Source organism: Mixophyes fleayi, chromosome 2, assembly GCF_038048845.1.
Source record: "Mixophyes fleayi isolate aMixFle1 chromosome 2, aMixFle1.hap1, whole genome shotgun sequence".
Lineage (NCBI taxonomy): Eukaryota > Metazoa > Chordata > Amphibia > Anura > Limnodynastidae > Mixophyes > Mixophyes fleayi.
In genome coordinates, this window is record NC_134403.1 from 4,151,625 (window position 1) to 4,165,706 (window position 14,082).

Genomic DNA, 14,082 nt, shown 5'->3' on the forward strand with positions numbered 1-14,082 from the left:
CAGCTTCTTCTAATTGACCCAGTTTCCCAACGTAAAATGTTTAAAGAAAATATATTAAAATGCACAAGTTATTACTAGCTACAACAAAGTTATAAAATACTACTTATGTATTATGGGAAATAAGGCAACCTCTTACACACTCAAATTTGTATGATCATTAGATTCACTGAATATAACACATAGTGTTTGAAATAATTATCTCACACAACTATACGAGAAAACCATTTTATTATGTGTACAATCGATTGTCCTTATGATTACTAAAAAAGATGTTTTCAAATCCATTGTAAGAGAGATACAAATATAATTTGCTATAAAGGTATAAACAATATTTTATATAGATATTATATTGTTCTTCTTTATGGTTTTTATTAGAAATCTTCTGGGAGAAATAGATTTGCTTCGCTATGTATAGACAGGAAATTGTACTGTGAGTTTTGTCTCAGTTGTGATGTCAGTTTTTTCCTCAATTAATGATTCTGTTTATTGCAATATTCCTCAATTATACTGTAAAGAAAGAGAAAGAAATAGGAGTTAGAAAACTAAATGATCACACATATGTACATTCTTCTACCTGCATATTATGTAATAATCATATATAGAAGACACATAACTAAATATAACAGTTACCAAGTATATGAGGTTAAAGAATGGCTTTGTTCTCATTAATGTACAGTATAATGTCCATATGATAAAACTGTGCAAGGACAAGGAACATATAAGCCGTTTTTTAAAATCTGAATACAATACCTGAGCTATATGTAGCTTTGAAGCCGACCCCAGTAACACGGCTGTCACTGACAAACTCAATCAGCATCTGGTTAGTGGAAGCAACTATGCGAGGGATCGGTTCTGTCCCACATGTTTTGTCCAGCAACACAGGAGATGTCCTACTGGGACCATCATAAATCTTGATGTAGTCAGATACACAATCAGGTGAGTATTCGACATCAAAGCCATTAAAATCCAGGGTGATCTAAATATTAAACATTCATATCAGAAATGTTAGTTTAAGAAATAAGACCACGTGTAACTTAATTTACACTTTTAAGCCAAACTGGACTTTACTGCACAGAGGATGTGATCAATATGTGATTAAAGCTTCTCAATTCTCTTTTTGAAATGTCCACAAATATTCCTGGACCTTTCACCTGTCCTACGCTCCACAAAATCTAGACAAATATTCTTTTAGGGGGATAAAAAAAGAGGGGATAAGTCATTGGGGATAATCACTTATCCCCTAGAGTATTGTAGAACTATAACTACAAGCATTGCATTTTGAATTGAGCAGCAGGTGTTTTAAAATACTTCAGCCCCCGAGTGCCCCTATAGGAATACACTTTATTTTGTTTGATAAATGATTATTCTTATTCAGGGGAGCACCACCTATAGGTCATATTATAAATCTGCCTTTTCCTTACTTATTAAGTGAAGGTTGATAATTTCCAAGAAATATATCTGGTTCGGACCCAAACTCTATAGGTTCTTGTGATTTTGTAATGCACGATGAACACTGTGGGGCTCATGCAGAGTTGTCTCTTTTATTTGTGTAAAATACACATTTTCTTACTGAGCATATGTATAAAAGCCATACTGATACGTCTGTATGCAGCTTACAATGCATCTTACACTTACAACTAATGAAAAGGTGGAGGGAACATGCGAGCAAACATAGGCCGAGTACAGTAAGTAAGGAATAGTCACATAACTGAGACTGTAGTAGACATGGACATAGCTGCAGATACACCAGTAGGAAGGTATCTGATGTGGGTGCTAGGAGGGCTGGTTCAGTGAGGTGCAATGATATTTGTGTTTCTACTTAAATACATTTATAAGGTAATTGAACATTTCACATTTATTAGCAACTGTAAAGCTACTAATCTCAGTTGTGTATGACACATTATTAGATTGTGAACATATAGAGTAATGTGGCTTTTGCATTTACTACTAAGTCTGTGACATCCCTATACTTTCTATAGGCTATCGTGAGGCTAAATACACAAACTTCTTATTTCTGATGTACACTTGGCACCAATGCTTGTAATGGACAGCTGGACGCACCTTGAGATCCGTCTGAATGAATATAACGTGTGTGTCCTTACCTGCAAATAGTCAGCACAGAAAGGCATCTAACGCTACTTATATCACTGTGTGTGTAGTGCCATAATACACATATATTACACTTATTAGCTGGTGATTGGATCTTTTGAAGCTCCATCATGATAGATCAAAATCCATTTCAATGCAGTGAGATCTGCTCTGAATATATTCCAGGTGTATTGGATTTCATGTCCCCGGAAGTGGCAGAACTGATTTTAGAAATTATATCTAATTCCTTTGCCTTCTGTTTGTCACCTGTTCCAAGCATTCTATACTGTACCTGTTCAGTGGTTGTTCTGATCAACCAAACACAGCTGGCATCATTGGGATAAGCTGAGGGATAGTTGGCTGATTTCAATATTCCATTTTTGTTCGTAAGTAAATGAGCACAAACATCTATGAAGGGAGACAGTGATTTTAATCAATTACTGTAGACTTGGTGAAGTATTTCCAGTTATTATTTCATTTTGATTTACTATATATGTGACAGATAACTTCACCTACACACTCTATGAGCCTCATGTAGAATTAGGAAAGAATCTCTCTTCAGGGTAGAATCTTACACCTGGACAAACCATGGTGCTTTGTAAGGAGTGTAAATACAAGTTGTTTTCAATGCATGGAAAATACACTCTTCCTGTTAGGATATTGGGATTGCCACTTTATCTCAGGTGGGCATGTGTTAGTATACACCTGTCTCAATAAATTAAGGTATGCTTCTCTTTTGACCTGATTGGACCTTTGGAGTTTAAAAGACCCTCCTGTTCTTTGCAGCTTTGTCAGTGAGTTTTATTCTTGACTCCTGTACAGTCTCCCCTCTGGGGTTCTTCAGTTTCCTGTTTTCACCTTCAAATATGGCTCTTTATTCCCTGACTAACGGCATACAAAGACTTCTGACTCTGGACCTTGGCACCAACATTACTACTCCAACTCAGCATTTTGGCTTTCTGCTTACTGTGATATCTACCTGTGTGTAGAGCATTTTCAACATTGAACAGTCTATTAAACATTGGTCAGCTGGCTAGGAAGGAAATCTTTCTATATCACTACCTACTGATCATTTGTTCACTATAGCTGTCAGATACAGCCACTACTAGACTACTCTGTTCTTAGTTTACAAACCATTTGCAAGCTGTGCTTTCACTGAATATGATCATTGGTAACTGTATATGTTTACATTATATTCAAATAATCTCATAGTCATTTGAACTTCTCTCCTGCCTCTACATATTCTTGAATTACCTTTGGCACACAGCACAAATATATTAGCAACTATAACATTACACTGCAGTTTAGAGATGAGATAGGAGCTTACCCTTCCCCCCATGCAGCCAACATGGTATGCCAAGGTGCAAGCTCGATTTACTCCTAAATCTAATTGGGGCCTCATATCATCATTTTCATCTATTTATTTATATAGCGCCACTAATTCCACAATGCTGCACAGAGAACTCAGTCACATCAGTCCCTGCCCCATTGGAGCTTACAATCTAAATCACCTAGCGTACACACACATACACACACAGACTGAGAGAGACTAAGGGCAATTTAATAGCAGCCAAATAACCTACCGGTATGTTATTGGAGTGTGGGAGGAAACCTGAGCACCCGGAGGAAACCCACGCAAACAAGAGGAGAACATATAAACTGCACACAGATAAGGCCATTGTTGAGAATCATATATCTATCAATACTTACTGCACTGATAAAGCCGGTTAATTTTGGAAACGTCCAAGATACTTAATCCATTCCTTTGTCCCAAAGGCACGTTGGGGTCTGGCTTGGGTACAATGCTAGGTTGGTTTGCAGTGTTAGAAAATGTATACCTGTCACACAGACAATAGACATCAGTACATTCCAGAATGATACAATATAAAAAGGAATATTCCAACATCAATGTGTTCTAGTTATTTTCCAGCACCATCATCTACAATATAATAAAAATGTGCATACCAAAGGGTATTAACTTACCTTCCATAATGCATCACTGAGCCATAGTCATACTCCAGACCCAGGTTATTAGTGTCTGTGGACCTGAAATCAGACCACCACACTGCAACAGGAAATGCCCAGTTACAACACCACATGCATCAATGAAAACAACTCAAAATTAATATTTATGTAATATTTTTGTGCACAGTACTTGGTGAGATGTTCTGGTACATGATGTCGACATAGTTGTCACGGTCACTCCTCATATGTTCATGGTAAAATCCCAGGGCATGATTTAGTTCATGTTGTATAATCCCTCTGCCCACACAACCACCAATCTGTACTCCAACCTTCTGACCTCCACCTGTTCGTCCGACCAATGACTCACAGCTGGAAACAGTAAGGAAGCAATGAGAGTTTGTTCAACGGTTACAGCATAGTCATCCACACAGAGCAATACATAGTAATTACCTGGAAGGAAGATTTAGATCTATTCAAATAAATGTAATGTAAGAATCACTTCTTCTACATATTCAATATTAAGAATATTCTGCATAGTTAGTCTCATAGTTAAATTCAAAAAGGTGGCAGATGTCTGGCTCGACTGATTGACCAGAAAAAACGAATGTGTTATATAAACAGGAAATATGTTGCACAACTGTTTCTAAAACTTTTCTATCCCATGTACAGACTCCTCTATACAGCACAGTGAGGTATGTAGACTGTTATTAGCAGGTTATACATACTGCTTGTTTCCTGTTTTTTTTCTAATATATTTGTTAAAACATATACATATATACATATGTGTGATTTTTATTTATTTGTTTTTTGTTTGTTTTGCACTCGAGAATATAGATTAGCAAATCTCCCATGGTATTTGATCCCTGAAGTTTGCAAACCCCACAATAAATAGTGAAGGGCAGCTATGGTTGACATCTGCTGACTGTGTTAAGATTTTTAAAGTAACTGGTTAATATTTTGGGTCACCAATGACTGCTTTATTATTGTTGGCTGATAATGCTTCTGTCTTACTATAATAACACACACTTTCTCCACCAGCTGATACAATTGTTATTCCACTCCCTTTTGTATCAAGTCTTCCCCACACCTAGATTGTAAGCCCATTAGGGCAGGGCCTTCTTTACCTTCTGTTTTATGTCATTTGTATGTATCATGATTCTGCCAATGTACAGCACTGTGTAATATGTCAGTGCTAATAATAATAATAATAATAATAATAATAATAATAATTCCAAACAATGTTGTACTATTTTTCTTATCTCTCCTCTTAATAAACCTTTAATAATAAAAAAATAATTCCTTTTTGACATAGACAGAATGGAAGAACCTACCCCTCTGAAGAGACAATGTTGAGGAAAGCCTTCTCTGTTGTTCGAGGTATAAACCTCACACAGGTTAATGTCTCATACTCCTGCATAGCATTTGTAAACACGTTCAGTTGATTGTCATCTGTGGAGAAAGAATGATGCACATTTATTAATAGATTAGAGCAATAGATGGCCATGAATACATTAGTAAACCATATGGAAGAGGAAACTCACTGTAATCAGGGGATAAGGTGTATGGAACAGGGACAGTCCCATCTTCAGATTTAGGCCACAGGCATCTTAAACACATGATAGCGCTGCGCCCAGTTTTTATAACAATGTCTCCTTCCTGTCTTGTCATGTTATAACCTGCATTAATCAGAAAAATAGACATGAAGCATTTAAATGTTAATTTACTATGAGCAAAATCCATGTCGTGTCATCATCATCATCAATATTTCTTTATATAGTACAAACAAATTCTGTAGCCCACAATTGGGGACAAACACAATAATATACAATACTGGATAATACAGATAAAGAGGTAGAAAGGCCCTGCTTACATGCTTACAATCTAAGGGACAATGGGAGTTTGATACATTAGGTTAGGTCTACATATTGCATTTCGGTCCAGACAGATTGCAAAGGTAAAAGTTATTAGTATCCAATGTGATCCAGTCCCATAGCAATGTTGGTCAGGGGTCAGAGTGTTATTGTCTTGTGGGAATTGTGCAAAGGGTGGTAAAAGTAAGAAGGTGAATGCTGGTGCAGTTTTGTTAAGGACCTTGTTGTTTAGTAGAAGAATTTTATATTGAATTTGGTAAAAAACAGGCAACCAATGGAGAGACTGACAGAGTGGCTCAGCAGAGGAAGAATGATTTGCCAGGAAAATCAATTTAGCCTCTGTGTGCAAAATAGATTGTAGAGGTTTGAGTCTGTTTTGGTGAAGACCAGTAATGAGGGATTTGCAATAGTCAATGCGGGAGATGATGAGTGCATGAATTCGATTTTTGCAGTGTCTTGTGTAAGATATGTGTGTATAAAAGTCTGCAACATGATTTAAATATAGAGTCATGTGGGGAAAAAAGGATGGTTCTGAGTCAAAGATCACACCAAGGCAGCAAGATTGTGGGGTGGGGTTTATGATCATGTTGTCAACCAAAATAGAAATGTCAGGTGGGAAACTTCTCTTGTTGGGTGGGAATATTATTAACTCTGTTTTATTTGTATTTGGAGGTGACATGAGCACAAGAGACATGTGAAGGTATAGAATTTAAGAGGACAGAAGGTAGAGCAGGAAGATAAGTAAAGAGTAGATCTTCATTTGTGAAATCAAATAAAAAGAGGATGTCAGAGGATGCTGGGAAGGAATTGAGCTGATTGCTTGTCGAGGGAGATGATACCATTCCAAGTCTGATCTTATCAATCTTGTACTTGAAGTAAGAAGTGGCGCTATATAAATAACTGATGATGATGATGATACTAGGCACAGATAGTAGTCAGAGGGATTGGGCTGGGAGGGTTCAGAAGAAAATATGTTTAAAAGCGTTTGGGGGTTAGAAGCATGAGCAGAAATGAACTATTTCAAGTATGTTAGTTTTGATTTGCCCAGAGCATGTGGATAAGTGTAATAGTTAGAAGTATATGTGAGGAATTCACTAAAGGTAGGAGATTTACAAGAGTGACAGTCTGCTTACGGGAACATCTTTGAAGACTTAGTGTTACTTTAGTGTGCCACGGCTGACTTCCAACACCACGTGGAGGAGACTTGCTAGAGACACATGATCTAGGACTGCTGCTAGGGATTGGTGAGAATGAGATACTGCTGTATCAGGGGAGAAGAATATAGAGATTGGGGAGAGAAGGTGTTGGAGAGAGGTGGAAAACTGTTGAAAATGAATATTGTTAAGATTTCTGCGGGTATGAGGAGATTTGGTAGAGTTTGACAGCAGAGAGGATAAAATAGTGGGGGTGAGCATACAGCTGATAAGTTGATGATCTGAAAGAGGAAATGGAGGGTTAAGGAAATCAGAAAATGAACATAGGCTAGAGAAAACAAGATCAAGGCAGTGGCCATCGCAATAAGTATAGGATTCAACCAACTGGGAGAGGCCAAGGGAGGAGCTTAAAGACAGTAATTTGGAAGCGGCATTAGAAAGTGGATTAACAATGTGTAAGTTAAAATCACCCAGGATGATGCTGGGCATGTAGGAATATAAGAAGTGAGGGAGCAATGCAGAGAAATCTTCAAGAAATTGGTGCGGCCCAGGGGGATCGTAAGTCACAGCAACACACATAAAGAATTATTATTTGTCACGGGCACTAGGAGTCTTTGCCCAGGATATCACCAGATGATGATCTTACCAGAGTAGTGTGGGTTACACAGTGGTCCTCTGGTAGAAGGGTGACTAGCGGAACATATGACTCAGCAGATGGTGAGAGGATGCAAATAGAAAAGTCAATGACTAGCAGCAATCTGGTTAATGATTAGGTAGATATGAACACGAGGATCTTGATGGACGTAAAGAAGTGCAGGAAGGTAACAGGGAAGTCAGTGGTCTGCGTACAGCAAGTTGTACCACTGCTTATGGTAAAGAGACTTGTCCAGGTGCTGGTAGGTAGCGGGGAAGTCAGTGGTCTGCGTATAAATTGGTAAGAAGTGAGTGCTCAATTGCTCCTTTTGGGGATCAGTGGTCAGTGGTCTGGAGAGCTAAATCTTAAATGAATTGACTTAATGCATACTAAGTGTATATCTGCTGGTTATTGTTGTCATCCTGATGTCATATCCTGTGGTTTCACCTTGTGATTCTTTCTCCTGCCTTGCACCTGTGCTTGTATGCTGCATTGGGATCTTTCTCAGCATACTTTCTGCTGACCTGTTCCTTATTTGTACCTGGACTTATCCGTGCATTTCCCTGTGCATGCTGCCTGGAATATTTCCTCACCTCCTATTTACCTGCATCAGCTGTATATCTGGTAGAAATCTGTATTCTGTTCTAAGAAGTGTGGCCTTCCTTGATGAAACACCAAAAGTGAGATAATCCTTGTGTAAGAAATCAATTATATGGCAATAATTTACAATCAAGTCATACGGTCTCAATCACTGTCCTCCAAGTCTGCTGACGATTACGAACACTATATAAACCCATATTTTCTATGGACATCACGATCCCCTGAGGAAATTTGCTGTAGCAAATGAAACGCGTTGGGACACACCCCTTAGTGACGTCAAACCGGAAGTCCATCTGTGCATCTCACTGTGGAACGCACCCCGTTTATCGATACACGCCGCTGGGTACATTACCCATATGGTCATCGCTGCTTGGTCACAGTCCTCCTTACCAATCTAGGATATCTCACCAAGGATCACCGTTTTTCCAAGTAAGACTTATTAATCAGGTCCGTCTGGGCCTTAAGCATATCGAGTACGAGGACTCGCGAATACCGGCTCACTGTCTACTACACTCCCTCTGGGACTTACTACTATTGATATTGGACCTCGCATTTGGACAATTGGTGGACATTAGTTTTGTGTCATGCAATATTGGAATTTGTTTTAGTGTCCTCTATCTATGATTGTTTTAAAACATTGTCATATGTCACTCACGCTGTGGCCGGCACACATGTTATGTCATTTTATTAAATGCATGTTTTTATCTGTTAGCATTGTATCCATATGTTGAGTATTAGAATTTAGATATTAATTTATGTTGGTCGCAATTTTATACACTTAGTATGCATTAAGTCAATTCATTTAAGATTTAGCTCTCCAGACCACTGACCACTGATCCCCAAAAGGAGCAATTGAGCGCTCACTTCTTACCAATTTATTAACATAGGAAGGGATTCCTTTTTTAGTTGAGCCGCTCTTGCTACCTAAAGAGTAGAGCGCGAGTTCCATATCCAAATATTGCAGTGGTCTGCGTATAGCAAGTTGTACCACTGCTTATGGTGAAGAGACTTGTCCAGGTGCAGGTAGGTAGCGGGGAAGTCAGTGGTCTGCGTATAGCAAGTTGTACCACTGCTTATGGTGAGAGGACTTGTCCAGGTGCAGGTAGGTAGCGGGGAAGTCAGTGGTCTGCGTATAGCAAGTTTTACTACTGCTTAATAGGTGAGGGGGTGTACAAGTGTTGATGAGTGGAAACAAAGAATGTAGACACTGAGAGCACAAGGAACTTGATCCTAAACCATATGCACAAGTCTATGTTGGTGTGGCAGGCGCTGCTTGACAGAGACAAATTCACTACTGGAATCCAGGCTAATAGCAGAAGGTCAATTAGCATATGTATCTCACGACTGAACAAAGAGGTAAACTTCCCAGCAGATATGCGGAGTAATAACACAGTCTCAGGGAGATAGAGGATTCCGTGGGTAAGTGGAGAACAGTCCAAGCGGATATGCAGTAAACAAATACAGTCAATAGAAAGTAAGCATACCGCGGTTCAGTTGAGCAGGCTGTCCACGAGAGGATACAGGAACAGCTGAGCGGCTGCACGCCAGCACGAGTAAAGAAACCACAGGTGAGTGGTAGCGGTAATCAGGGTCCGGGTCAGCACACAGGCAGAGAACTTGACACGGGTAGAACAACGATGAGCAATGCCGGAATCACTGGAGATAGCGAACACGAGTTGAACACTGGAGGTAATAGCGGACTGGAAGCCGCAGATGATTAGAGCAGGAATCAGCAGGGAACTGAAGACATAGTAGAACACAGGAGACTTGAAGCGGTCTGGAAACCGGCAATGAGTTGAGCAGGAATCAGCAGGAAGCTGAAGACATGGAGAAGTACACAGGAACACCTTCAGAGACTCACAGGGAATGAGACTCCAAGATCAGGCCACGAGGCAATGAACACAGGTGCTTTAAATAGGGAGCGTTGCCTGATCAACCAATTAACTAAAAGCAAAGGTCAGAAGAGTTCTTAGGAACTGCGCATGCGCAGACCATCAGGATGGCGGGCGGCCACGGTTTAGGATAGGTATGAATACTGGAGAGCCACGTACCAGTGAAGAGGCACTCACGGTCCAGTGAGTGACATTATTATTATTATTATTAATGTAGATTTTTAAAGTGCTGAAACGCTGTACAGTAATAAAATCAGGACATACATAAAACAGTGACATACAAGGTAGACAAAATAAACGCAGAAATGAAAACAACAGCATGAAGGACCCTGCCCATTACAGAGCTTACATTCTAAGTGGAAGCGGGCACAGCTGAAATAGGAGGAGCCAATGTGATGGAGAATGGAGATTGGGACAGTTACAAGGGTGCAGTATTGTGAATAGTGTTATCGGGGATGAGGTCACCTCTAAAAGAGAGATTGGTTTTCAAAGAGCATCTAAAGATTTGAAGGCTGTGGGAAAGTCTGATTGAGCGTGGTAGTGAATGAACATACTTATTCTTAAAAAGAAAGTTGCAGAGATGAAAAACACAAATTAATGAAATGTCAGATTAATAACTTAATCCTAACTTGTAACAATATCAAAGTAATATTATACTCATCTTTGTTTCCATTAAAAATATGTTTCTTAGATCAATAACACAACTTCACTTACTTTATAAGAGTTATTGTAGTTAAACTACAAATGCATGTACAATGTAAGAGTCATTTCAACACACCGACTGAAAATAATATTGTTCTACATAAATACTATTGTTCTACATTTAGGGATGAATTAAATTATCCGCAAGGTGCCGCCGGACATCATACCAATGTCCGTCTGTACACATTGCCAGAAAATGCAGTAACACGTTTTCAGTCCTTTTCTCCCCACATCTCTATGAAATGATAGGGGAATGAGCAGAGATTTGAGAAAAAACATTGAGGCAATATATTTCCATAGACTCGTTATAGCTAATTCAATTCCCCCTTAGACTTCTTAGCCTAACTCCTTTGTATTGCATTGTAGCATTTAGTAGTAGGTTGATACCTTTGTTGACTTCAATAATCCTGCTGAAAATATCTTCAGGTTCACTGGCATCTGTATCTGCTGTAAATACAAATGTACATATAATGTGATATCAATGTATACTACATCTATATGGATAGTCTCCTAAACAGGGACAAAACATTGCCTGGCTCCATTGCCCCTACAGCATTCTGCCCCCTCCCCACCCCCAATCTGTGGCTCTGAAAAGAGCAGATTGAGGACCTCTTCTTAGTATCCTCACAAGTGGCCTCTGCTTTGATCCTTTGAGACCTACAATGTGATAACCATGTATAATACATTTATCTGAATAGTCTCCTGAGTGCAGTTGTTGCAGTTTACTAAACAAATTCCTAAAAATGTAATCTACCTTTTATGTTTAAGTTTTTTTTGCTATACATGACTTCCGTAAGACCAGATAAATATGTTATATGACCAGACTCTAATATGTTACAGTGTGTCCAGATATGAATGTCTAGTATATGGTTTAAAAAATGTATTAGGAAAATGTTCCTACTTCTGTTTTGTATCTTTAAATTCAGAAGTTAGTGTGAGTGAGGTTGATGAGACTGCTAAACAAACAGCATTGTCCCCAAGACAAACACATTCATACATATCACATAAAAAATTACAATATAATCAACTTTTATGCCCCTCTACATATCTAAAAATTACTTTTTTTGACTAAATGATAAAATAAGACTATATAGAACAATATCGTAAGACCTTCTCCTAACTGAACCACAGAAGGTTCACTCATCTCAAATTATATTTTAAAAATATGAAAAATCCATATAGACATTGACAATGTCAGTATAATCACATACAGAGTAAAGGGGAATAATAAAACAATCTTTAGCAAACAGTTTTAATTGTGCTGTAGTAAATTTCCAAAATATAAATGTTTTACTTACCCAAAAGTATGTAAAATATCCCAGTAATGGTCATTAATGCACAATATTTAATGGTAAACATATTTACATACTCTGCAGTGTGTAGCTAAACTAGGGCAGTATGGGCTATGTCTATCCTTAACGGTTATACCTGGATGAGATGTTGCTATCTCCTTTACCATTTTCATTGTTTGTGTGTCGGGTTTTGACAAATAGAAACATATAGGTGGGGAAAAAATTTATATCAGTAGAAGAATTAGATGGTTTAAAACATGAAGAGAAAGAGACAAAGAAAGAGAGACAGAGAGAGAGAAAGAGAGAGACAGAGAGAGAAACAGAGAGAGACAGAAAGAGACAGAGAAAGAGGGGTGTTCAATGAACTATTGTGCTGTGGGTTGTAAAATAAGCTTTAATTATAAGTGACCATGATAAGAGCATACCTAGTAATATAATAATGCTGAATAATACTTCACTGGGGTCTGGTGATCACCCTGTTTCAGTGAGTACCCTGACATCTGTAACAGGTCATTGATTCTCTTCATGATTTACACTGGCAGAAGTGTTGTTGATGCCCCGTTCCCATTAACTGCTTGTTGAAACATTTTTTGTTTGGATCAGCATTGCTGGCCTGCTACAGTCATCATGGTACCTACTGAATCAGTGGGAACTCCGGAACCAAGGTAAGAAATGTTCGGTATTATTGTATTACTTATTGAACTTGAATCTAGTACTTCTGGGTATAACCACTGGAAAGCATTTGTGACTTCCGGTTGCTGTTATCAGGATCTCATTGAACATAGCGCAGACAGTGCAGATGTGAGTCTCTAGTCCTCAGGGGCTGAGTAACAGCTGAATCCCATTACCTCTCCACATACATGCTTCTCTTCTTCCACGTACTAACTAGAGATGAGCGCAATCGGATTTCCTGAATCCGAGCCCACCCGAACGTTGCCGATCCGAGTCGGATCCGAGACAGATCCGGGTATTGGCGCCAAATGAAAAATTGAAACCGAGGCTCAGAGTCATAATCCCACTGTCGGATCTCGCGATACTCGGAACCTATAAATTCCCAGCTAGTCGCCGCCATCTTCACTCGGGCATTGATCAAGGTAGAGGGAGGGTGTGTTAGGTGGTCCTCTGTTCTGGTAGATCTCGTGCTGTGCTGTGCTGTGCTGTTTAGTTCTGTGCTGTGCTGTGTTCTGCAGTATCAGTCCAGTGGTGCTGTGTGCTGTGCTCTGTCCATTTTGAGTTCAGTGGTGCTGCTGGGTCCTGTGTGCTGTGTCCTGTTCAGTCCAGTGGTCCTGTGTCCCGTGCTCTGTGCTTCTAAGGGCATAGTTATTTCCCCAATATTCCCAAGTGTTTAAAAAATTACAAAAAGTTAATAAAAAAAATATTCAAAAAACTAATTAATTTTTTTTTTAATTACAACAAAATTTGCCAAACCAATCCTGCAGTATAAGCCCATTGGTACTGCAATATTACCAAGTTCACACATTCAGCAGTAAAAGTCCAGTGGTACTGCTGCATTATTACAAAGTTCACACATTCAGCAGTATCAGTCCAGTGGTGCTGTGTGCTGTGCTCTGTCAATTTTGAGTTCAGTGGTGCTGCTGGGTCCTGTGTGCTGTGTCCTGTTCAGTCCAGTGGTCCTGTGTCCCGTGCTCTGTTCTTCTAAGGGCATAGTTATTTCCCCAATATTCCCAAGTGTTTAAAAAATTTAAAAAAAAGTTGTAAAAAAAAATACAAAAAAATAATTGTAAAAAAATTTAATTACAACAAAATTTGCAAAACCAATCCTGCAGTATAAGTCCATTGGTACTGAAATATTACCAAGTTCACACATTCTGCAGTATCTTTTGCTACATATAATGGAGAGCAAAAATTTGGAGGATAAAGTTG

The 14,082-nt window shown here is 38.9% G+C and overlaps 1 protein-coding gene across 1 annotated transcript; it reads right to left on the minus strand.

The window, feature by feature from the left end:
- Nucleotides 1-502: 502 nt before the first annotated feature.
- On the minus strand, nucleotides 503-11,321 carry LOC142138934 (embryonic protein UVS.2-like). The gene is made up of 9 exons (XM_075196059.1): nucleotides 11,294-11,321; nucleotides 5,595-5,729; nucleotides 5,385-5,502; nucleotides 4,244-4,422; nucleotides 4,072-4,153; nucleotides 3,799-3,926; nucleotides 2,381-2,496; nucleotides 751-976; nucleotides 503-507 (listed from the first exon to the last, which is right to left on the minus strand). Exons 2-9 carry the CDS (start codon nucleotides 5,719-5,721, stop codon nucleotides 503-505), a joined length of 981 nt encoding a protein of 326 aa, XP_075052160.1. The 5' UTR covers nucleotides 5,722-5,729; nucleotides 11,294-11,321.
- Between the last annotated feature and the right edge of the window lie 2,761 nt (nucleotides 11,322-14,082).